Here is a 25,898-nt window from a genome sequence, read left to right on the forward strand (position 1 = left end):
GGTATTGGTTAGGAGCCCAAAATGAATTGGAAGTCAAGTTTATTGCTGGGCACCTTCAATTTCCAGGAAGTAGAAAGGACAAAAGTAAAGGGGGAGATCTCATTAGGTGTTTCTAATCCTTGGCCCAAGAAGTGGGCTGAGGAAATGTCAACATGAGCCAACCTCCTGGCCACTCTGGTTATTAGGAGAGTGTGGATTATTAGACACCCATAGCATTCTCACTGAAGGGCAAGGACTGTCCTTCCCTTATATATAAGGTGGCCCATCCACTGCCCTGAGGTTCACCAGGTGCAGTTGTGACCCAGAGATGCAGGTGAGAAGCTCCAGAGGATTTCTCCACCCTTGTACCCAGAGTGTGGTCTGTGGAGCAGCAGTGGCAGCAACTCCTGGGAGCTCCTTAGAAAATGAGAATCTCAGGCCCCACCCAGAACTACTGAGTCAGGATCTGCATTTTTAACAAGGCCCTCAGGTTAGTGATATACACAATACAGAAGCACTGGTCAAGATGCTTCTTTTTCTTGCAAGTTACAAGTCTCAGAAAGTACTTAATACAGGTCAGGTATTATTTAGCTACTAGAAGCCCGATGCACGAAATTCGTGCAAGGGGCTTGGCCCTCGCAGCCGCAGTGGCTTGCCTCACAGCCCCAGCTTCATCCGGAAGGTCATCTGGCTGTCCAGTCTAATTAGCATATTATGCTTTTATTATTATAGATTACCCAATTATGCTGCATGGCAAATTACTCCAAAACTTAGTGGCCTATAACAATAAGCATGTATTCTCACACTCGTGGGTTTGTGGGTTGGCTGGAGTTCAGTAGATCTAGGCAGAATAGACTCCAAGCTGTGGGTTGGGTCTGGGTGTCTTCTATGCATCTCCCATCCTTGTGCAACCAGCAGGCTACCTGCCATGCATCTCTCTCATGGCGATGAAAATGCACAGAAAGGCAGAGGTGAGCCCAAATAGACAGCACACTTCAGCCTTTGATTGGGTCACTCTATTAGCACCCCACCAGCCAAAACTAGTCACAAGGCCCAGCAGAGTGGCCGAAGGCATGAGCTGTGGATTTGTGTCAATTTCACTTCTGCTTCTCACTTACATGTCTGCCCTTAGGCAAAAGCCTCATGCTTCTCTGTGCTTCTTGTCCTATTCAGTAAAATGGGACAATAATAGCTACATTGCTGGGAGGTTATAATGTTGTGAGGACCATCCTTGGTGCATAGGAATGGTTTAACTCATAGGAATGGTTTAATACAGAGCAGTGTGACCTTGGGTAAGTCATTTCAACTCCACATTTCATTTTCTATATCTAAGAATAGACATCCTCATGGGGTAATTCTAAATTTTGAAGTTTATTTTCAGAATTGATGATGATGATGACGATGATGATGATGATGATGATGCAAAAGCTAACACTGAACATTTATTCTGTGCCTAGAACTGCTGTAAGGACTTTATATGTATTTACACTTTTAACTTTTATCATAGCCCAATGGTGATTATCTCTATTTTGCAGCTGAAGAAACTGAGGCAGAACAATGTCAGGAAATCAAGGTTTAAAAACTGATTGTTCTGAGCACCTCACATAGAGAACTGTTCTAGTCCAAGCTGGCTCCATGAGGCTGACACACATTCTGCCTCATGCCAGTCGGTGATGCTTCTAGAGAGGCTTATTCTCTCATATGGGAGAAGGAAAGGACAGGGGCAGCTCGAGAGAAGAGACTGGGCAAGCAGCTGGCCCCCTGGTTGAGCAGAGTCCCCATCTCCACCCTGCCTAACTATGTGGCTATGTCCCAGCAAGCAGATGCCCAATGAACGTGCTGAACATTTCCAGTGGGACCCAACCCTGACCTAAGGCGTGTTGTGGAGCTGCACATAGTCAGGTCGAGGGGAAGGCTAGAGCCCAGAGGATCCTGCCTCTGAGAAATTAGAGCTGGAAGAGGCCGTGGAATTCTCTGTCAGCACAGGACTCTGCCCATCAGAGATTGTTTCGGAGTCAAGATACGCATATCCCTCTCTTTCCACCTTCCTTCTGAATGGTCTCCCTTGTGTAGTTTCACTGCTGAAGAATCATGTGCTCCATGGTAGGGATGGAACTGTGCCCACCAATATGTTACTCATCACTGTAGCGCTGTAACAATGTAAGCCTGCAACCACTTTCACTGATGAAGGGGCACCCTTTCCTACCTTCCTTTCTCAGAGGTAACAGGAGAAACAGGACATGCCTGGGACAGGAGTTCCACAAGCTCTGCGAGCTGGATATTCTGCTTCTGAATTATTGTTGCCGGCCAGAACCTCTTCCCCGGGACTAATCAGATGTCTCTTTCCTCAGTGCGTCCCAAGGTCTTCTGAGGAACAAGTGGTCAGAGTTTTTTCAATGTTTTCCATAGTTTCCTATTTTCTTTTTATTTATGGCATTACATTGCTAATATCTAATCAGCTTGTGGACCACTCTGGTTCTAGCTCTTTTTCTGTTGTTCGTCCTGAGTTCCTGACTGCCACAGACACTCAGTGAATTTGATCCTTTGTTCTGTTTTATTTGTGATGGGTTGTGTCCCACACTTCAGGGATGTTCTACAGCGCCCTCTCTTCTTTTCCCTTTGAACCCCAAATGTTGAGTTGGGACCAGTCTCATTTTAGCTATCTTAGTAGCTTATTAATTTGGTAAATATCACAAAAGTGAGCACTGACTGGGTAGATAGCTAAAAAATAACTTTTAAAATGTATCCCCACTGAACATGTGAAAACAGTCTGTTACCCCATCAGAATGACAAAATGGAAAAAAAAAACTCTGAAGACACAAAGTATTGGTGTGAATGTGGAACACCTATGGGGAAGTAAACTGATATGAACACTTTTGAAAATTGTTTTTCAAAAGTAACTACTGAAACAGAATTTAATGTGTACCCTCTCAAGCCTAGCCACCCTGGGTATTTACCCAACAGAAGCGTATTCCTGTATGCACTCAAAGACCTGGAAAAGAATGCTCATAGCGGCACTATGGAAAGCAGCCCCAAACTGGAAATGACAGAAATGCCCATCAACAATAGGATAGATAATACTGCAGTAAATGCGCATACTCGGAATGAACAAACGACAGCTACAGGCAACATGTACAACTTTACAAGTGTCATGTTGCGTGAAGGAAGCCAGGCACAAGTGAGTACATGCCATGCAATTCTGTTCCCGTGAGGGTCATAACCAGGAAAAACTAATCTATGCTGTTGGAAGATTAGTCAGGACCTTGGTTACCCTTGTCAAGGAAGTGACCAGAAGGGAGTACAAGGGCCATCTGGGGCGCTGGGCATGTTCTGTTTCTTGATCCCAGTATTGGTGACACAGGTGTGTTCAGTTTGTGAAATGCCATTTAGCTGTATAGTCACGTATGTGCGTCTGTCCATATGTATGTCATACTTCAATTAAAAATAGAGTAAAGAACACAGCAGGCAGGGGAGATGGTGCAGAAGAGATGGCCATTTTACTCTGGTAACGGCCTCCCGCAACCCTGGAGCCCACTCCCGGTGCTCCCTGATGCGTGCTCCCCTGCCCGCGGGTGTCCACATTTTAATGAATGTGGACCAGTTTCGATGATGGGGGCCTCCTCTGCCTCCGAGGCCCAGTGCTATTGTTGCGACATCAAAGACCAACTGCTGGCTAAGATACAGTCCATATGAAAAGAGTGACCAGCAAATTTACTGCTTGACTTCATTCCCTTTAAATGGAACTGGCCCCATGGTTCTCTTTCAAAGCTTAATTGTGGACATATATCTTCTTTATAGGACATTGTGTACAATAAAGAGAAGCAGTAACTTAAATTTTATTTAAAGAATACCTTTGAGGCAGCTGTGAGATGGGCATTCCATCACTGTGGTTACATGTGCCTAAACACTCCTGAAAGTCTAGCCATTGGCCTTCTATTCAACATGGTGACTTTTTTTTTAGACTAATTGAGTTATATTTTTATGCTCCAACCTTTTCCTTAGACTCTGCAAGGTCTTGGGAAAGTTATTAATGGGAGGCGATCTACTTCAAACCAGAGAGCCACCTCATGGAAATCAGGCAAAATGGCGAAGTTCATATGACATTACTCATTAACTTAGTTGGGGTTGCCCTTCATAGAGTAAACATCAATTAAGGATAGAGGCCAGACTAAGGTCCTGGATCAGTTACATGCAGTCCCCCAATATCTATGTGGATTGCGTTCCTTCACACAGCCCTGCTGTAGAAATCTCAGGGAGTGTAGAAATCTCAGGGAGTTACTGACATTTACAAATACTAGAACAGAGTTGTTTCTATGACTTCCAGAAAATGAAGGATGTCATGACCCTTCTAAGAGGGAAAACAGTTCTACAGTGCCCAAGTAACATTGCTTATCACATAAAGGATGTCTTTGACTTAACTTGGAGTCTGACCCAGGTGCTGGAGAAAGAGGCATCCATCTAAGATCAAAATTACCAGCCCACTGAAAACCGAACAATCCAGAATGATCCTTTCAATATGCAATCACTTATTACAGCAGTGAACCTGCCCAGAGGGGATACAGCATTTTAAAGAGTTGGCCAAGTCATCCTGGCTCGTCTCTTCCACTTCTGTTTACTCTATTGCTCTCACGAAGTTCAGCACTCCACACTTTGCTGGGAAAAGCCTAACTACTGCTTAGATCTTTCCTTTCGGCTCCCCTCACTGGCACATGTAGGAAGACACATCAACCACTGAAACAGCTATGATTTTCCTGCTGAAATTTGATGAAGGCAAAAGACACCTATGAAATGAGATATCTTATTTATAAATGACAGTAAGCATCAACTTGAAGAAACTGGGACTATTGGGAGAGGCTGTGGAATCACAGGAGAGTGACTCGAAATACTTGAACAGCAGGTAGAAATAATGGGACCCGGGCTCTTCTGAAGGTACCGGTGATGATGGCTTTTTCAAGTCGACCCCGCTGGCCTCGTTGCCCTGAGGCGCAGTCCAGTGCAGTTCCCATGCTCCACAGTGGTTCTCTCACTGCTTTTTCTTCAAGGGCCAGCCCAATGCCAAGCTCTGGGGTAACCCAAAAAGGAACATCAATGTCCTTGGCCTTAAATTTGCACATAAATGGGGAGGAAGGAAAAGGAAGTGGGCCTGGCCCAGGGGACTCAATTACAGAATGATATGGCCCCAAATAAGAGAGGATTGTGCACCAGGGGGGTGAGTACAATTCCCATTTTCCTAATGTGAGTGAAGGACAGGGATTTGGGCAGAGGGAAAATGAAGAGACGGAGTCACAGCTTTAAAGAACTACCCTCTAATTAAGGAGAGCATTGCTTCTCTGGACCTCTGAGCAGTTGTTGTAAGATTGCTTAAATTATTAACTCAATTTACTTTACTTTGAGGGCTCCTGTGTGTGTCTATTGTTTCTTTGGGTTGGAGTTTTTCATGCCACTTAGGATGAGGTATAAATAGAAGTGCTGTGGAAACCTTCCAGTGAGATGGAGCCTGCCCAATTGGCCAGAGCTGTGTGTAGGCTACACAGACTCCCTTTAAAAGAAAAACTCTGCACCTACAAAACCCCAAGTGTTCAGCCTGGAGCAACATGAGGGGCCATCTGTGGGCTCCCCATTGAGGTCCAAGGGAAGGTGGATGCTGGCAGGAGATTTGCTGTGGCCGAGCCCCTGGAATGTTCTGTATCTTGTTCCTAGTGATCTAAGTTGAGTGCCTTTTGTGTCACCAGGATGCCAGGGCACATAACAGGTGCTTGTACACACAGGGGTCACCCCATGGCTGCAGGCGTGGTCACTGTCCTGCTCACTGGGTTGAACCACAGCTTCATCTACGTGCTACACCACCCCCACAAACACGATGAGGTATTCTGCTTAGAAGGCAGGCTGTAGACACTCACCAAATCCTAGAATTGTGTTGTTGCCAAACAACTTGGAAAACTGAGTCCCAACTTTTCATTTTATACGTGAGAAATTCAAAACCCAGAAAAATGCAAGGACATGTCCAAGGCTGTACTCTGCAGTTGACTGACTTGCAAGCCAGTCCTCTTTCATGAAGCCATTCAAGCCCCTATTTCTGAACATCTTTAAGAGTTTTCATGGTTTTTCTTTGTGAAAGAGCATTGCAGCAAAATGTACATCTAAAATGCCCAGACTCTGCGACGTTACAGTTGTTGTTGGATGGTTATGGGATTTGAAAGAAAATTAAATGAATATGAATTGTGTCTCTTTTATTTCAGAGACAATCAGGTTGCAGTCAGATAAATGAAATAATGTACATATAAGTATAGAGTATGGCCAACCATATAGCAGCATTCATGATTTCTTTCTTTCTTTCTTTCTTTCTTTCTTTCTTTCTTTCTTTCTTTCTTTCTTTCTCTCTTTCTCTCTTTCTTTCTTTCTTTCTTTCTTTCTTTCTTTCTTTCTTCCTTCTTTCTTTCTTCCTTCCTTTCTTTCTTTCTTTCTTTCTTTCTTTCTGAGCTAGACACTAGATATTTAATAGAGAACAAGCTTATGTTCTAGAAAGAGAGATTGACAATAACTAATTCATAAATGAAGTCATTATTATAGAGTCTATAATATAGACCATTGTAGGTGCTTAGCAGGACAGTAAAAGGAAGCAAAGGTAAGGAGCACCTGGGTACATACTAAAATAAACTAATTCATAAATGAAGTCATTATTATAGAGTCTATAATATAGACCCATTGTAGGTGCTTAGCAGGACAGTAAAAGGAAGCAAAGGTAAGGAGCACCTGGGGTACATACTAAAATAAGTGCCCAAGTAAGGACTTGGTAGAAAAGTGACACTTAAGTTTCAAGCTGGGGAACAGAAAAAGGCCCGCTGTACAAAGAACTAGGAGAACAGGTCAGGCAGAAGGGTCAAAAGCACCAATGTTTTGAGGTAAGAGTGTAGACATAATGGTGTTACCATTGGGAGAATGGCTCCTGTTCCTGCAATGATATAAGTAGTGAGGACACTGAGGAAGAGTAGGACATTTGGAGAGAGAAGACATGAGGTAGTAATCTTGGATACTGGAAAAGGCAATATTGTGAGGAAAGGGCAGTTGATTTTCGAACGGAATCAGTACTCATTTGAGGTTTGAGAACATGAATCTAAAATTGAGCAAGTTTTTTCAAATTGGGCTATTTTTTTTATCACCAATCTGTTTGGCTACCAATCTAGAGAAGTTGGGTCATTAGGTTCAACCAGAATTGAAGTTTTACAAATTAAATATATCAGAAGGAGAGAACCTGGCAGAAGTGTTGAAGGAAGTTGCAGAGGGATGGTTATAACAGGGAACATATGCTGAATAAGAAGGAAAGTAAAAGATAGAGAAAGCTGAAGGTTGGTGAGAAAATGGTCATAGACTGAGACCTCAAAGAGTTTGAAAACCAGGGAAATGAATGAACAGAACAGAAAGCATCTTTGTGTAGAAGATTTGCTGACAAAAGGGCTGAGGCTTGCTGAGGTGCAGAGAAGGCAAAGGCTGGTGGTGATGAGGAGGTCAAAGAGCTGGAAAGGCCATCTACATGGATGTCCACTTGATGTTGAAGTCACCAAGCAGGATAACAGAGGAGACTAGTGAATGAGACTGAGACAGAAGCTTACATTTTCAGTGAATGTGAGAGAATGAATGGGAGTTGCACGTAAAAGTTGGAGCATCCATCATTCTTAAAGGAGCAAGGTGGATTTTTTTTTTCCCTATTGTTTTTGTTTTTTCAAGAAGAAGGGGAAAACTGGTCAGGAAGCAGCTCTCGGGACCAGGAAGTGTAGGAGGAGCTTGAAAGGATATTCAGAGAAGAGGTTGAAAATGAGAGATTGCTTGTCATGAAGTGAAATTCGTGGAAGGTCCAGTAGAAAAAGGGTTTGGGAAGGTGGAGGGGGACAGGTTGAGTCCAATTAAAGGGCATTCAAAACGCTGTGGGGTGAAGGGCCTACAGTTATGGAAGATTTCTCAATGGCAGCTGAACTAACCATGGTGGAAATAGTCTTAAGCTTCTCTTGAATGGAGGTGCCACCCTTTGCTCAGTGGCATGGTAGCCTCTGGGCTCTTATTTCTATGATTGTATCGGTTGGGGTAAAGGCTCAGATGAGGGGTAGGGGTGAATTAGGCCTCATAAGATGGGCTTGAGGCATCAGCTCCCCTAGTGTTCATGTGTGGAGAGGTGGAAGCTGGTATTTATAGAGATTTCATCTAATTTTATCTACCTGGTTTTTGTCAAACACTTATACAGTGGGGCCTTGACTTACGAGTTTAATTCGTTCCGTGACGGAGCTCGTAACTCAAATTACTCGTATGTCAAATCTTAAAGTGAACGAGTGAGACACATGATGCTGGGCTGATGTTGTGGCGTTCACGTGACGTTCGCTGCGCCAACTAGCGGTGGGGTATCTGAAGCTGGCTCGTAACCCGAATTTTAGCTCGCAACTCAAAGCAAAAAATCGGCCGAGAGACGGCTCGTATCTCGAAAAACTCGTTAGTCGGGACACTCGTAAGTTAAGGCCCCACTGTATAATACTATGGGCCTAGCACTTTTATTAGCATCTGACTAATATTAATTTAGTTAATCCCCAAAACAACACCATGGAATAGACACTATTATTATCCCTATTTCACACAATAAAGGTAAGCAACTTGCCCAAGTCACACAGTTAGTAAAGGTAGAGGCAGGATTTAAACTTTGGCTGTCTGGATCCCAGAGTCCATGCTTTCAATCACTGTTACTTCAGTGGCTTGGGCAGAAGTTCCTTTTCCATTGTCAGAAAGAGCTATCACCTTGAGAGTCAGGAGACATGAATTTGAGTCTTACTCTGGCACTAACTGACTGTGACCTTGGGCACAGCATTTAACTTCTATCACCCTTAGCATTCTTAGTGTCAGTTCCATGCAGTCACTCAGGGCCCAGGCCGATGGGGGCTCTTATGTCTTCTTAGCAGTCTCAGCTCAGAAAGAAACGCTTCACTTCTGCTCACATCAATCCTACCTCGATGCAAGGTGGCCAAGAAATGCATTCCCTCACTGAGGGTCTGCCTCCCCTTGGAACAGGGGCCCATATTTTGGGGGGCCAACTAGCCCTCTCTGCCTGTTACTCAGTGGCTTATGCTTTCAGGACTCTGTGTGTGCACTTATGTGTACCACACTTGGGCCTGTGCTCTCAGCTCTTTGTCTTTCTCCTGCCTCACCTCTATGATTTCTCATCACATGACTAATAACTGACCATTAACTGCCATGCAGCCAATCACTTCTCAGAATATAAGACAGGAGTCAAGAGAAACCATATTCCTTCCCCAGTGCCAAAACCCAAGGAAGAAATTAAGCTTGCCCAGATTTTTGAGCCATATTCATCACCTTATGCAACTGCTTGCACTATGAACATGTGTCTAGATGTTAATCAGCAAAACATAGTTTGAATAGGAGTTGTGAGTTGTTATAACCCAATTGACAGGGAATCTAGGACTTAGAGGTTCACAGTATTTCTGCAGTTAGAGCAGAAATAGTTAGATATATGAAGGGGAGATAACTTATTTTCTCAATTGTCCAGATATGTTTGCTTTAGTGAAATGGAGATAAGCCTCAATGCTCCTGGTATTTTCAGAAGGGAGTTACCACACATGCAATGGGAGAGGCGCTGATCCACCTGCAGATCAGAGCAAGAGCCCACTCGCAGTTTAGAAAGGGAGCACTATGGACAAACCCAAACGGTGTACTTTGCTATCGTCTTCACTCACAGACAGGTGAGGTAATCAGAGAGAAAATTTGCCTCAATCTTGGACTAAATACAGAGATCTGCTTGCACTTTCAAAGACTGAATGAAATGTCTCCATGAGTTGGAGGCTGGCTTCTGAACAGCTTATTTCTTACTGGTTTGTAAGTCTCTCACCACTAAGATGACCATGAGTCTCACCAAGGTGTCAAGCTCAAATACGGAGGCTCTGTTTCCCACTACAATACAGAAGATGTCATATGAAAAAAAAAGCATTAGCTAATAAAAACAGAGCATGATTATTTACTTGGACATTATATGCCCTTAAAGTCCTACAAGTTATGTGGTAAGGTGGTTTTGTACTTTGTTTTTCTCACAGCAAGAAGATTGGTGAAAAGAATTTAATTATAAATAATCGCATTTCATATAAAAACACATTGCATAAGTTTAGCATGATGGTTTATTCCACAGTTCACAGGCATGATTATTAGCTTTGCTGAATACCACAATTCAAGCATAAATGCAGAGATAATGCAGTTTCTTAAAAATCCCAGGCCAACTGTTTTGTTAACTATCATTCAAGTATTTTGGTGTTGTAAATGCATTTGTAGGATGACTTGTTTTATATTGAGAGAATATTTCCCCCCTTCCCAGGCTCCTAAAATCAAACTAATGATGCAAAATCAAAGGAGGGTCAGATGTACAAAAAGGAAAGGTGTGTTTCACCCAAGTGTCAGATTCAGAAGCATCTGCCTTGCCCGGTGTGTATGGCATTAATTTCCTGCCAGTTTTCTATTGGAATGCCCCCCTGAGTCGCTTGAAATTGAAAATCAAGTCATGTTTTATTAATCAGCTCTAGGAAACAGTGAAAGAGGTGGCAGAGAAGTTTCTTTTTATGAAAAGTTTCTAATATCAACAAAGCCTAGAAAAAAGTGTATACACAAATTTGGGCCATGAATCTGGGATTTTAATCTCAAAGAACATGTGTCCCCTACCATCTCCATGTCAGTTAAGTACCTCCCTCCCTGTATGAGAGATCTCTAGTTCCAAAATGTAGCAGCTTAAAAAACAGACATTTATTATCTCAGGATTCCTGTGGATCAGGAAATCGGGCAAAGCTTAGCTAGTCACCTGTGGTCCAGGGTCTCTCATAGGCTGCAGTGGAGTTTAACAGACTGGGCTGCAGTCATCTCAAGAGGCCTGGCTTCCAGATTCACTCACTTGGTTATTGGCAAGATTCAGTTCCTCGCGGGCTATTAGCGGGAGGCGCCCAAAGCTCCTTGCCATGTGGGCCTCTCTATGGGATGCTCAGAGCACACAGGGGAGTAAAGCCAGAAAGAGAACATGAGTGAGACAAAATCTATGGTCTTTTGTGACCTAACCTCAGTGACACCTCATCACTTTTGCCAGCTCCTATTTGTTAAAAGCAAGTTTCTTGCTTCATCCCACACTCAAAGGAAGGGGATGGCACCAAAGTGTGAATTCCAGGAGATGGAGTCACTGAGGGCCTTGCAGAAGCTGTCTTTCACTCTCCCCTCCACATGTATGCTGGTCCCTGACCAATTCTGTTTGCTTCAATGGTGGGGTTCCCTTTCACTGTCTGGTGGGTGACTTGGGCCTTTACTTTCCCAGATCTTGCTAATCTCAATTCTAGTTTCTCTCTCCTCATGTCCATTCAAAATATAATACTCAGAGTCATCTTCTTAATAATTGCTGCCGTAGCCCTATCTGGTTTGGCTCTGTGGATGGAGTGTTGGCCCATGGACTAAGGGCTCCCAGGTTCAATTCTGGTCAAGGGCACATACCTCAGTTGCAGGCTTGATCCCCAGCCCTGGTCAGGATGTGTGGAGGGAAGCAACCAATCAATGCGTCTCTCCCACATTAATGTTTCTCTCTCCCTGTCTCTCCCCCACCCTTCCACTCTGTCTAAAAATCAATGAAGAAAATATCCTTGGGTGAGGATGAACAACAACAAAATTGCTGGCCTCCCCTGCTTAAGAACTTCCAACAATTCCCTCATTCCTTGCCTCAAAACAGGTATTGGGGCATATACCTGGAATCAATCAACTTTTCTGGCCCTTTCCTTTATACTAGTAAGCATTGGCAGCCAGATGGGACAGTTACTACTCCTTGAGCCCTCCCCATGACACTTTCCCTCCCTGCTCAGACCCTTCCCTTGGCTAATGCGGCCTTCCTCTTTCCTGCTGCAAACATTCTGGACAAGCCACGAAAGCTTTCCTGTGAACTATCGAGGTGGACGTGGGTCATAGCTAAACCCTCATGGCATTGTATGTCCATGAAAGGGTAATTCCATTCTTTCACATATATGATTATCTGGGGGTACGACACATCCCTACTGCCCACTCTGCACGCCAAAACCGAGTGAGGGGCTGGAGAGTAGGAATAGTCACTTGCTTCCTGCTTCCCTTTATACCCCAGGGCATGTGGTATAGCCCTTGCATATAGCATATGTTCACTAAAGTCTGGGACCTCAGTGAGTGCTGTACTTCCCAAAATGCCCTCAACACATTTGAGAAGATACCATTATTTTCATTTTATAGATAAATAACTGAGGCCCAGAAAGTTTACCTACTTACTGACAGCAGACAACAGCAGAGCCCAGTTGCATTTCCCAAGTTCCAAGGTGTCGTTCAATCTCCCTCCCAAAGCGCAGGCCTCTAAGAAGGAAGTGACTAGTTTGGGCTTCTCCATTCATATCTGTTTTTGTTTTTCTTTTTAGTGTAGAACCACCTAACTCGACCTGATTTTTAATAACATAATTCAGTCATTCAACAACCCCTGCATGTAATAACATTCCTACTCTTTGATTTATTTTTATCATTATTTTTGTTAATCCTTACCTGAGGATAGTTTTTTCCATTGACTTTTAGAGAGAGTGGTAGGGAGGGAGAGAGACAGAGAGAGAGAAACATCAATGTGAGAGAGACATGTCGATCGGTTGCCTCTCGCACACTTCCCAACTGGGTTCAGGAATCGAGCCTGCAACCCAGGTACATGCTCTTGACTGGAATCAAACACATGACCCTTTAGTCTGTGGGCCAAGGCTGTAACGAGCAAATTCAGCGAGGGCTACTTTTATTTGTATTGCTTATTTTTCATTTTGTTTTACATTCTAAGGTAAAGGAGGGAGTAGAATAGAGAGTTTTTACAAATAAATACATAAATAAATAAATAGCAAGCAAGCAAGCGAGCATCAGGGCAGGAGAAGGGCCTGGATCTGCAAGTTCTTGTTACTCTGTGTCTTAAACTTTTTAACTTACCCAAAAAAGCAGCTATAGGAAACATGCTTTGAAATGTCACCTTGTATGTCTCGTGCTATCCCCTGATTCACCCTGACCATCTCGTGAAGCTATCATGCAGTTTGTGGCCTCCACAGGTCAAGAGGGTTCTAGTGACCTGTGACACCTTTGCCAGATGCCTTGGTTGGAGCTACAGGCATTTCTGTCAGGAAAGTGATGTGTGTGTGTGTGTGTGTGTGTGTGTGTGTGTGTGTGTATAAGAGCAACTTAAAAGGGAGACTCAGGCAAAGGGATAATTATTTCTCAAAACCCACTGTCCAGACCTCTGTAGACAATATTCTGAATTCAAAATGACTTTCAGCGCAGTCGTGTTTGCACCTGGGAGCTGTGAAAAGCATTGAAAGCTTCATAAAGGAGATGAAACTTGACCGCGACAGGAAGTGATTTACAGCCCCGAGGCTCAGATGTATTGACATAAGGTAGTGAAGTCGGAAAGAATTATGGTTTTCAAAAAGAATTCAGATCCTGGTTTCTCTTTTATCTCCGTATGATGTGTGTGTCCTAGAATAAAATCCTCTAACCACAGTGCAAAAGTGACATTCATGCAACAGGCGTGGTCTGAATCCCTTGCTCTTGTGGGTCGGATGCTGAGGAAAGTCTGAATTTCCTGTGACTCGTTCCTCATGTGGTTTCCCAACACTGTGTAAACCTGACTTTCCACGTTCCAGGTGGGCTGTGTGGGTGATGGCAGCAGCTGAAGTGCTGAAGGAATTAGCTACAGCCACTGGGTCACTTGGAGACTGAGGCGATGGCTGCCAGATGCATGTTTCTTTGTGCACGACTTGTCACAGGCCTTTTGTGCTCTAGCATTTCTTCACTTGCTTCTCCTTTAAGAACATTTCTTACTGCTCCCCTTGATTAGGGGTCTGAAGATCAGCAGCCAGTGATTATCCACAATGTTGAGCGTGGGAACTGACTCGGTGGGGCCATGATCAACTGGAAAATGTGATATAAATTTGACAAATTGATGGACCGTCCTCTGAGCAATGAGATGGCTATAATCCATAGGAAGGTGCTTTTTAATGTAACATTTTGCCAGACATGCTGCTTCAAGGTCAATCTCAGGTGCAGTGAAAGCATTCTCTGTCATTTCCCAGCAGGTAACTTCATAACGCACAAGGCCGTTGAACTTCACCTCGTGAGGCAGATCCCATAACACTATCTCCTACCAGTGTTCTTCTCATTTTTTGGGGTTAACTGCACTAATTTTGTTTCCCCTTTCAGTCCACTTCTTTCCCCCTCCTTCACCCCAACCCAGTGTTAGAGCAACAGCTTCAGAGATCGTCAAGGGATGTCACATGATGACTTGATGTCACTCCCTTGATCTCATCAGGTGTTTTCCCTGATCTGCATTACCTGTTGTTTGGGGTACGGAGGATAGTGAAATAAGTATATTTTTTATCTACAAAGCATAGCGCTGATTTAGGATTTAATGTGGAGATGCAACTGGAAGATAGGATAAAAGTATATGATGTGAGGAAGAGAGCTGATAAACCTGAAAATGGTAGAAAGGACTGTTATTTCTTTCCTCCTTGTAAAGTGGGAAAAGCTGTTTATATTTGGGTGAGATTGGCTAAATGCGATGGGCCAAATTCTGGTCCCAAGTACGTGTGGTCAGCCCCTGAGCCCTGGAAAGAATCTGGCTTTGCCTTTATCCAAATATTAGTCATTGCTGGGTGGATTTTTTAGGATGATTTTTGAAAAGATAAATACAATAAAGACACCAAGACCAGGAAGAAAAGCCAGACTTCACAGGGAACAGGGGTCCAAAGCTCTTCGGCTCTCCTCAGCACCCAGAGGTACAGAAACAGGTGTGAGTAAAAGCCAGTGGGGAGCCTGCCTGTTGCGCAGATGGACCAAGATTTGGGAGTTGGTGCAGCAGGTCCAGAACCAGTGCCCCCTGCCTCCCCATCTCTGGTTCTGCCTGGCAGACCACTGCCGCCAGACGTGAAACAAAAGCAGAGCCAACTTGAACCCTTCCGTACCCTGAGTGGACGAACTCGGCGGGACCACACGGAGTCCATTCTTCTCCAGCAAAGCAGTGATGTGTTCCAGGCAAAAACACAATCTGGGATGTTTTGGCCCAAAGGAAACATTTACAACCAAATTATACACCTCAGAAAATAAATGAGCTTTCATTTTGGAAGGAGACCCTGCCAGGCTCTTTATTATTTGCACCACAATCATAAAGTTGGTTTTAATCTCTGGAGTGGAATGCCTCTGGGTTGGCCAACTGGCAGGCTCTGGTGGTTTGAGTGGGGACCACTTCACCCTTAAGAACGCACAATGCGAAACAGGGGGGAAGTACTTCTCCTTCAGCATTTTTCTCAGGATCCATCATTTTGGGGTTTTGTACTTCTTTTTTTTTTTTTACTGGCCTGTTCATTGCAACTTCAAAGCAGACTCCTTTTTTTCATTCTCTTTTCTTTTCTCCTCGTTTTTGAAAATTCCTGGGGCCTTCCAGAGAAAGACTTAATGTAATGTTTCCTTTCTAAATGGACGAAAATCCAGGAGTAGGTCCAAGAAAGTCTATAATGAATTTCCATTGATCACTTGAAGGGGAATGGGGTACAAAAGCTCAAAGAGAACAGAGGGAAAGGGTTTATCAAGCAAGTTCTTTTTTTCTACCTTTACATGGGAACCAGGTGATTTAAACCTGCTGGGAACCTGTAGATATGGCAGCTAGGAGGCTTGGGGTTTCTGGGTTGGCGTGGGGTTGAAATATTTTATACCATGATCAGATTAGGGGCTGGGTAATGTGTCCTGGTTTAGGCTTTGGATTAATGAGGTCACGTACCAGCGTTTGAGTATGTGACTGGTGCTTTTAGTTCGGAAACTCTCTCAGAGGACTCAGAGTGGATTAAGTTTACAGAAAATTTCCCACTTACACTGAAGAGTTAGATGAAGACCTGGTGGGCACAAGGAGTTTCAGAAAGCAGAACAGGAGCTGCTAAGGTGAGCCATGGGCAAGACATTGGTGTTTATTGATCGGGCCAGTCATGGCAACAAGATAAGAATCCTGAGTGGTTCCCAAACTTTGCTGCACTTGGGAACCCTTTAGGGATCTTTGAAAGTATGGCATGTGGATCCTACCCCAGACACCTTGATTACATGGTTTAAGGTGTGACTTGGGCATCAGGAGGGGCAACAAAGTTTGGGAGCCAGTGCTGGAGGCTATAAACTCCATGAGGGCAAGGATTGTACCGGTCTCCTCACCACTGTATTCCCAGCTCTTGGAATGGAGTAATTGGCTCTCTTTAATTATATGCTGGGTGAGTAAATGAATAAAGGCCCTAAAGTTCATCTGCCCACACACCATCAATATGAATTTCAGCTAATTAAATGATTTCAGCTCATAAATATTTGGGGTGGTGTAGGGTAGAGTATGGCTTAAGTTCTATGTCTCCTCTGCCCCCATCTATTTTACCCTCTGCTTGTCTCTATCTCAACCATCCTGAGAATGACTTTACAACCTCTTCATAGACCACTTTTAATATTTATGACCCGCCAATGTCATAACTCAGGACCACTAGGAATTATGCCTGAGCTACCCTGCTCCTTGTCTTTCCCTGTCCCTCTCTGCGATACAGTACCCCCACCCTCTTTATTCCCAGTTTCCAGTTCTACAGTTTCAGTTACCCGCAGTCAACCATGGTCTGAAAATATCAAATGGAAAATTCCAGGAATAAACAATTCATATGTTTTAAATTGAGCGCCATTTTGAGTAGTGTGATGAAATCTCACTCTGTCCTGCCCAGGACGTGAATCATCCCTTTGTTCAGCATATCCAAGCTGTACGTACAGTACAATAAGGTGTTTTGAGAGAGACCACATTCACAGAGTTTTGCTTACAGTATGTTGTTATAATTGTCCTATTTTATTCTTCGCTGTTGTTATAATCCCTTACTGTGTCTGCCTGCCTTATAAATTAAACTTTACCACAGGTATGTGCGTATAGGAAAAACACAGTCTATCTACTAGTTGGGTCTGGGACTATCGGCAGTTTCAGGCATCCACTAGGGGTCTTGGAACATATCCCCGTGGATAAGGGGGGATGACTGTACTTTAATTATTTGGAGGTGGATCAACCCAGCTCCTTGCCAGCAATGCCGTGGGGCGTCCTTCACTCGGCCGTTGAAGGCACAGCACTTGTTCTCTTCTTCTGATGCTGAAGTTTTCCACTTCCCACTCCTTGCCTCCATCCCACCTCACCCTTTCCTACAGACACCGAGTGCTGGCAGTGGATAAGTCAGCTTTGATTGTAAAAATGTTTATGGAGACTGTCAGTTCTTAACCTTAAAACTGAACCATGCTGTTTGTATTTTTCCAAGTGATGGAGAGTGTGAAGGACTAATGAAAATGGAGCGTGAAGAGATCAAACACGCGTCGTGGAATCTTTGTTCAAGACCTGGAACGGGAGACATTCCCTTGGTGGAGGGGGGGGGCGGTGTACGAATTCCGGGGAACAGGATCTTCTGTTCATGGGCCTGAGATCATGATCTGGCATGAGATAAAGTGAGGCGCGAGGGGAGCGGGGGAACCGGCAGTGGCATGCAGGAGGGAGGGATCTTCGGGTGCTTCTTTCTCTTTTGAAAAGCGAAACACACTTCGGTCAGAGAGAGAGAGCAAATCTACTTGTAACAAACTATCTTCTGACCTTCTCGAGTCTGCTTTCAAAAGTCAGGATTTTGAAAGAAGCCATTCATAAGTTTGTATAGCGTGGCATGTTGGAGAGCTCTCTGGTTCTCTGCACCTTTTCTGCAGACCAGTGGGGATGGTGACCCTTGGGAGGGAGCTCTTTGTGACTGAACACCCAGGGCTTTGGGCGCTACCCAGTCTTTCTATCTGCAGACGTGGAGAGCGAATAGGAGAGTTCAAGCGAGGGAACACATTTTCACGGAACGAGGTATACATTTGCTGGAAGAGAGCAAAGCTCTGGTTGGTACATGAGCCTTTCCAGCCCGGGCCTGTGTGGCTTGTTTGAAGAGAGCATTTTCTTGGGTTGGATTCCTGGCAACAGTTGACCCTGTGTACAGAGCCGTCAGACGCATGGATGTGAATGCCTCCATTAGGCTGCTGTTTCCCGGTCTCCCTGGAAGATTGGGGAGCAAGCGTGCAGAGGAGGTGGGGAATGGCCGCTGGTCAGGGTGTTCTTCCTTTGGAGTGGGCACGTTGGACATTTGGCTTTGATGGTGACTGCTGTGTATATGCTGGGAACCAAGAGATGTTGCTTCTTCAACTTCATACATGAGTCATTGCTTTAATCTCCTCGAAAACTGCAGGTTCGATGCAGGGCAGCTTGAGATTTATCCTCGCTGATGGAGTTGCTGTGTGTGGCCGGGCTTTGAGGGCACCATGGAGATTTCAGGTTGGAGAGGAGCCATCTTGAAACCATGGAAATAGTCACTTGGCATTTGGGGCACCTGGAAGAACTCTGGTCCAACTCTCTTCTCTGTCTCCCACCCTCGTTCTTCCCACTTCTCTCATAGACTGGTGGGTAATTTCTCTCTCTCCCAGGCCTTGCTTAATCTTCTGCCAGAATTCCAAGCTAGAAAAGTTTGTCCAGCAGCCAATCAGGACCCAAGCCTGTCCTTCCCCATGGACCTGCGTGGCTTTTTCAGAGACAGGCGCCGGGTGAGGGAGCAATCAGGTAGAAACCCTTGGCCACCCCATTTGGGACACTTGCTACCTAGGCAAGTGTGCCAAGCCTGGAATACGTTGATGCTGGGAGAAGCAGGAAGCAGTTCACCCTCCAACCTTGGGTTATCTTTTCACCTCATGGGCTGACCTCTAATGTCATCTGACTCAGCAGCCACTTCCTTCCCCCGGGGACCAGGAGTGTGGGGAGCTCTGCCCTTCCCCTCACAGTGTCCTCTTTGTGGGGGGTCCCTGAGGAGTGGGAGACTCCCCAGGCCAGACTGGATGCCTTGGGGCTCATTTGCTATTTACCTGATTACATTTCCCCAAGATGAAAACACACAACCATTTCCTGGAAATCTTTCCCTTGGTGAAGTAACCCTCAGAATAATAGCTTGGTAACTGATACTCAGCCACTTCATCTTCTCCTGGTTGGAGCTGAGGTTTGCAGATGATAGCCCCCATCAGAACCCCGGAGAGGGCTGCTTAAACCACAGGCTGCTGGTTTACCCCCACAGACTCTGATTCTGCAGAGGGCCTGAGAATCAGCATTGTTATGGTTGCCCAGGTAACACCTAGGCTGCTGGGCTGAGGACCACACTTTGAGAACTGGGTTAAAGTGATAACTCAGCTTTCTTACCAGGTTTCCATGAGCTTGTTTAGGATACAGGGGACACTTAGGAGATATTAAAATTAAAACTGAAATTAAAGTTTAAACATATCCATATGCATATATATAAATATGTATGTATATTTATATACATATATACACTTATAAATATATACTTGTGTATAGATTTTATATATACTCAAATAGATATATATATATATTTGTGTACACATACTTACAAGTGTGTGTATATATAAATAAATATGTATATAGATATAGAGAGAGGTGTATCTTTGAATTCTTATTTGACATTGAAGAGAAGCAAGCAGATTCTGAAAATGTTCAGTATCAGAACTGAATGCAAAAGAGCAAAATATCTTGGCCCTGAACCTCAGCTCCTCCTGTGTCTCCTTTCTCCCCCTGCTTCAAATCCCTGCCATCCCATGGTGTCCACCAGGGCTGCTCCTGGCTGTACTTGCTGAGCATTAAGTGGTGAATCAGTCCTGCCTTGGTGGTTGTCATCATTGGTACCTCCAAAACAGTCTCTCCTTGCTCCTCCTGGACAAAGGGAAGAGCCAGGCACTGCTCATGACATCACAGTGCCATGGCATGTTGTGCCAGGACCTGGGGTCACCACAAAAGTGAAGATCAAGCCATAAAGTGAGCCAGAGAGACTTTTCTCCACCTCTGCCAGGCCTTCCCCTCACCCCAGCCCCCCCCCCCCCACACACACATCCCAGGACCCAAATGTGGTTCCAGAGATGTAGGGTGAGTCCACAGTGCCCATGCCCATTGGACTTTGAAATCCTGCTTGTCCATTCATTCACTCACCTGTTCATTCATTTAGTGAAGTCCTACTATGTGCCAGGCTCTGGGCTAAGAGCCAAGAATACAGAAGTGACAGAACTGACATAATCTCTGCTCCAAGGAGCTGACATCCTGGTAGGGGCTTACAACAAAGAAGAAAGCCCATAAACAGAGTCATTTCAGCTTGTGATAACTACTAAAAAAGAAATGAACAGGGTGATGGAGGGAAACTGCTCAGGGAGGAGGGATACTGTTTATAGAGGATGATCAGAGAAGCTGTCCTTCTGGGTGGTACCCAGGCTGGAACTTGAAGGAGAGAGTGATGATGGTCACCTGCACTAGGATGATAGCTGAGGAATTCCAGAAATGGACAAAGTACTCCTCTTGTTGTTAGCAGATATGCATTTACTCTAAAAAGTTAATGTGGCTAATATAATTCACTCCTTGGTACAATTGAGTTTACTGTTAAATTACCTTTTGTGTGCCTTTATTGGCCAGAAACTGGACAGAAATGAATAAACATCTAATAATGTTTATAAATAGAATAAAAGAAGTAGTATAAGATACAGATGTAATGCAGAGCATGCTGAGATCAGGGAAGGCTTCACAGAGAAGGCAATATCTAAACAAAGTTTTAAAGAATACATAGGAGTTTTCTATGTTAATAAAGGAAGGAAACTAAAGGAGACAGAAAGAGTTGTGGTGCTAGGGCATCTTTAGTCACTCCTCTGGGCAGACAACATCCCTTCCTCCAGTCTGCATTCCAACCTCCATATGCCCCTCACCAGACTCCTTTGTGCCATACACAGGTTACACAATGTACATGGCAGCCCTGAATGAAGCCACAGGGAGTCAATTGTGCCCACACCTGTCGGCCTTTGAAACCCTGTTTGTTCATCTATCCATGCATTCAGAGGGTATTTAGCAAGGTCCAGATTTTTGGGTAAGTCTACAACTATAAAGGGAAAAGCGAACTTTTTGTGATTCAGTCGTGGAAAACCATGGAGGACAACCGGGCGGAGCCACCAAAGTAGCCAGTTCCATAGGAATAGCACCAAGCTGGCCTCAGGGCCCTGTATTCTGGGCCCAGGCCAGAGAACCCTCTCATCTCCTCTGATCATATTCTATAAAAATATATAATTTAATCCCAAAACCCCTTGTGCCCTGCTCTTATGTCCACTGGTTAACTCCTCCAGCTCCTACCAGTCAGCCAGATTTCACAGGCTTGGTAAGCCCTAGCTGGACCCTTTGTGAGCTGGGCAACTTTGGTAACATTCTCAACTTCACCTTTCTCCTCTGTACAATGGGCATGATAATAATTGTACCCATCATATAGGAAGCTTTGGGAGACATTGCTTGAGATGAAGCATGAAATGTGTTTGGACAAAACTAGCACAGAGATGACCCTTTAAAAGATGGTGGAGGTGGAGGTGGAGGTGGAGGTGGAGGTGGAGGTGGAGGTGGAGGTGGAGATGGAGGTGGAGGTAGAGGTGGAGGTGGAGGTGGAGGTGTGGTTATGACTAGGGAACATAAGACCTGGGTCTGAGGTGGAAAATATTCACGAGAAAAGAACAACATCAGTCTTCTCCTCACCTCACCATTTTGTTTCTGTTTTTATAAGCTTTTTTTTTTTAATTCCACATATAAGTGATATCATACAGTACTTATCTTTCTCTGTCTGACTTACCTCACTTAGCATCATGGGCTCTAGGCCCATCCATATTGTCATAAAGGGCGGGATTTCCTCCTTTCTCATGAATATACCATTGGATATATGTGCCACATTTCCTTTATCTATTCAGGATAAATGGGGTATGAAGAGGAGAGGGAGTTTTGAAAAACAGGAAAAGAGGTTACATATGTGTGCTCAATAATGAATAGTGAGAGTGGCCTGCCATCCCAGATGCCAGGGAAATGGATCACCATTGCCCTCCCTCACCTGTCCCCAAGGGCTCTCTCTCCGTGGCCTGGTCCTTTCCTGAAGGAAAAGAAAAACAATGTATTAGGTTTTATATTCTGGAGGGAAAAATAACAATGTAAGAAAGGCTAATTGAGAGAAGGGAATAACAAAGGGTAGAAAAGAAGTGATTTTCACCACAGAGATGCTCTCCATTTTACAGATAGAAAACTGAGCCACAGGGAAATAATGTGCCACAGGTGGAGTCCCTCTTTCTTCAAATGCTGTGTTCCCCTGCACCCTTTATGGTTCAGAAAATAGCGGTAACAGAGAAGCTCGAGGTCCTTAAGAAATCTCTGTGACCTTGCCAATTGTCATTTCTCTCTGATCCTCTTTTCATTTTGTGTTTGGGGCAGTTATGTAAGTTCTGTATGTAAATAACATGCACACAGAGGGAGCACGGATCATACATGAATTTTCACAAAGTGAGCAAAACTGTAGATCAAGAAACAGAACGTGGCCAGTGACCCCAAAGCCCCACCCCCACAAGGGCTCCCTTCTAGTCACTGGTACCTGCAGTCCACTGTCCTGACTTCTCACAGCATTGGTTAGTTTTGCCTGCTTTTGAATTTTATATAAAAAGAATCATCTTTTGGCCCTAGCCTATTTTGCTCAGTGGATAGAGCGTTGGCCTGCGGTGTGAAGGGTCCTGGGTTCGATTGCTGCCAAGGGCACATGCCCGGGTTGTAGGCTCGATCCCCAGTAGGGGCCGTGCAGGAGGCAGCCAATCAATGATTCCCTCTCATCATTGATGTTTCTATCTCTCTCCCTCTCCCTTCCTCTCTGAAATCAATAAAAATATATATTTTTAAAAAGAATCATGTTTTGTTTGTATCTGACTCCCTTTGTTCAGCATTACGTTTGTGAAATTCATCGAATGTGTTTCATTCTGTGACCATTTTATGCAAACATTTTACTTGCACATTCTACTGTGCATGGCCATTTGGGCCCCTGTCCCTTTCAAAGTTCACCCCAAATGTTTAGCAGGTCTGAGGAAGCATGTGATGACCCTGGACACAAATATCCAAAGTAATACATTTTGCATGTTTGGAGCCTGTCTCTTAGGGACCTACTCTCTGTGTTCTCTGCCTCATCTGGCCCACTGAAAACTCCCATAATGTCCTAATGAAGTACAATGTGCCACTTTATTTCTGCTTCTTCCTTCATGAATTATTCACCATCCATTTTATTTCATTCTCATTCTATCAGGTTTTTTTTTATTGACCAGACCTAACTGGCCCTGTGAAGTCTTCAGTCTGTACAAGTCAAGAAGCAATGGGCTAGTAGAAGTTTTCCTAGGAAAATTAGGCCATGCCCAAGTGGTGTAGCTCAGTGGCTGAGCATCAACCTATGAACCCAGAGATCATGGTTCGATTCCTGGTCAGGGCACATGCCCAGGTTGTGGGCTCAATCCCCAGTGTGGGGTGTGCAGGAGGCAGCCGAACAATGATTCTCTCTCATCATTGATGTTTCTATCTCTCTCCCTCTTCCTTCCTTCTGAAATATAAATATATATATATATATATAGATAGATAGATAGATAGATAGATATAGATATAGATATAGATATATAGATAGATAGATATAGATATAGATATATAGGTATATAGGTATATAGATATATAGATGCACACACACACACACATATACACATAAATATACACATATACACATATACATGTTTTGTTTTGTTTTTAAGAAAATAAGGCCAGGACTCCTGACCAAACAAAGAGGGAAGCAGAGGCGAGGATTCAGTCAGTGCTACACTTCAGGCCGGTGTCCTTGAGCCAGTCTCCTTGGAACAGTTCCCCCCAACTGGGCTGCAGCTGGGGGAGAATGGGACCTCAAGGTGGCTGCAGACTCTCTTACTCTCCACAACACTTCCAGGGAGAAATGAGGACAGCAGGGCACTGGCGCCTCCTTACTAGCCCAAGGGCCTCTAAATCTCCTCATCCCTGGAATAGAGTGCTCATGTCCACCTCAAATGGACGCCATGACGATTAGATTTAACATCCAGTGCCTGGCAGGATAATATTGTGGTTTCCTCCAGACATGTCCCGTGTGACCATATCTTCTGTTTACCTCTCTAGATTCAGTGTTTGTCCTTCCTCATCCTAATGTTGCCTCAGGTGCATGATCTGTGTGTCTTACATCAATGGGCTCCCGGGCTCTCGGGCTTCTGATTGGATCTGGCCAGTGGTACACATGGCAGGAGATGAGAGGAAGAAGAGAGGGAGGTTGCAGTTTTTAATAAGCTCCCTATGTGTCCCCAGGCCCCCTCCCACATACTCACCTCTCCAACTTTGTTTTTTTTAAACATATTTTTATTGTTGATAGTATTACAGATATTTCCTATTCTCTCCTCCTTTACCCCCTGCCTCCCAGCCCCTACCTCCCCCCACCCCCCAGGTCTTCACTACCCTATTGCCAATTCATGGGCTATGCATATAAGTATCTAAGTTCTTTGGTTTATCCCACTTTGGATAATGGTAACCTCTTCCTTTCCTTGCCTCTTCATGCCTGGAGGTGGGGGGTATGATCTCTCTGGCTTTCCTGGCCTGGGCCCTGCAGCCTCTTTGGTGGTTCTAGCCTCTTGCCCAGACATCTGTAAATTGTTCTTTTATTAAGCTCTGCTCACTCATCCAGGAGCTCAGTGCCATCCATCTCCTGCGCAGATTCAGACTGATGCCCCTAGTACTATGATATTTATACTGGAGAAGAGTCATGAGTGTGTGCACCTGTTCTCGTCACACCGCCCTTCATGACCACCCCCTGAAAGAAAGCCTCTGAGAAGCTTGCTGCTTCCTCTTTTTGAACCCCAGTCAGGATAAACTCTATGGGAGAATTATTTTCATTGAGAACAAAACTGGGTGTGTTTTGTTTCCCTGGGGTCAGGGTAGGAAACTGTATGGGGGCAGGGAGATGCAACATGGTTAAAAGTAGGATAAGTGCCCTTTGACATCTGGCACTTGCCTTCTGCCCTCCCCTCAGGGCCCCTCAAGAAGTAGGAAGTGCACAGCTGGTGTGGCTCAGTAGTTGAGTATCGACGTATGAACCAGAAGGTCACGGTTCAATTCCCAGTCAGAGCACATGCCCGGGTTGTGGGCTTAATCCCCAGTGTGGAGCCTGCAGAAGGCAGCCAATCAATGACTCTCTCTCATCATTAATGTTTCTATCTCTCCCTCTCCCTTCCTCTCTGAAATCAATAAAAATGTATTAAAAAACAAAAAGGGGAAAGCCAAGAGAAGTCCTGCTCACAAACCATGCTTCTCCATAACTGTTTCAGCTTGTTAGTGCATTGGACCATAGCCAGATAGGGGTCTTTTAGAGAAAAAGAAAGGACATACTGTGATGGCATTAAAGATTCAGTACATGGTGAGTTGTGAAATCATAATTAGGAGTCTGCCTGGTTTTACTTTCCTTGCATTGAAAACTTCTACTGCTAAAGAATTTCCCGCTTTTCTACCTTGCATTTTATAGTGTGTGAGCACTTCCTAACTTCCCCACTGGAGTCTGAAGTCTTTGAAGACTGAAGCCTGTCCAAATAGGATTTTTGTCATGTTAAAAACTTGTCTGATGCAAATGTAAAATGAATACATGTCAAACGTTTATTTAATTAACCAGGGAACTAGGAAGATGCTGGTGCCAGTTCAGATCATTTGAGGAACAGATATTTATAAAATTAGTTGGGAAAGTCATGAGGAAGTAAGTTTGTAAGCGGGAAACAAAACTGGTTAATGTCCTATAGGGCTATAAGACAGTAAGCTTTGAGTTATTGCTTCCTTTCTTTCTAGTTTTATATAATTGACATATAACATCACATAAGTTTAAGGTGCACAACATAATGATTTAATATATGTATGTATTGGGAAGTGATCACTG

The 25,898-nt window shown here is 44.3% G+C and overlaps 1 protein-coding gene across 1 annotated transcript in view; it reads left to right on the forward strand.

Annotated features, from left to right (window-relative positions):
- Positions 1-14,856: 14,856 nt before the first annotated feature.
- Positions 14,857-25,898, forward strand: part of ISM1 (isthmin 1) — a 48,786-nt gene continuing 37,744 nt past the window's right edge. Inside the window, exon 1 of the mRNA XM_006087990.2 lies at positions 14,857-15,060. Coding sequence (XP_006088052.1) covers positions 14,857-15,060 — 204 coding nt within the window. The remainder of the gene's footprint in view (positions 15,061-25,898) is intronic.

This window comes from Myotis lucifugus, unplaced genomic scaffold (genome assembly GCF_000147115.1).
Source record: "Myotis lucifugus unplaced genomic scaffold, Myoluc2.0 scaffold_42, whole genome shotgun sequence".
Lineage (NCBI taxonomy): Eukaryota > Metazoa > Chordata > Mammalia > Chiroptera > Vespertilionidae > Myotis > Myotis lucifugus.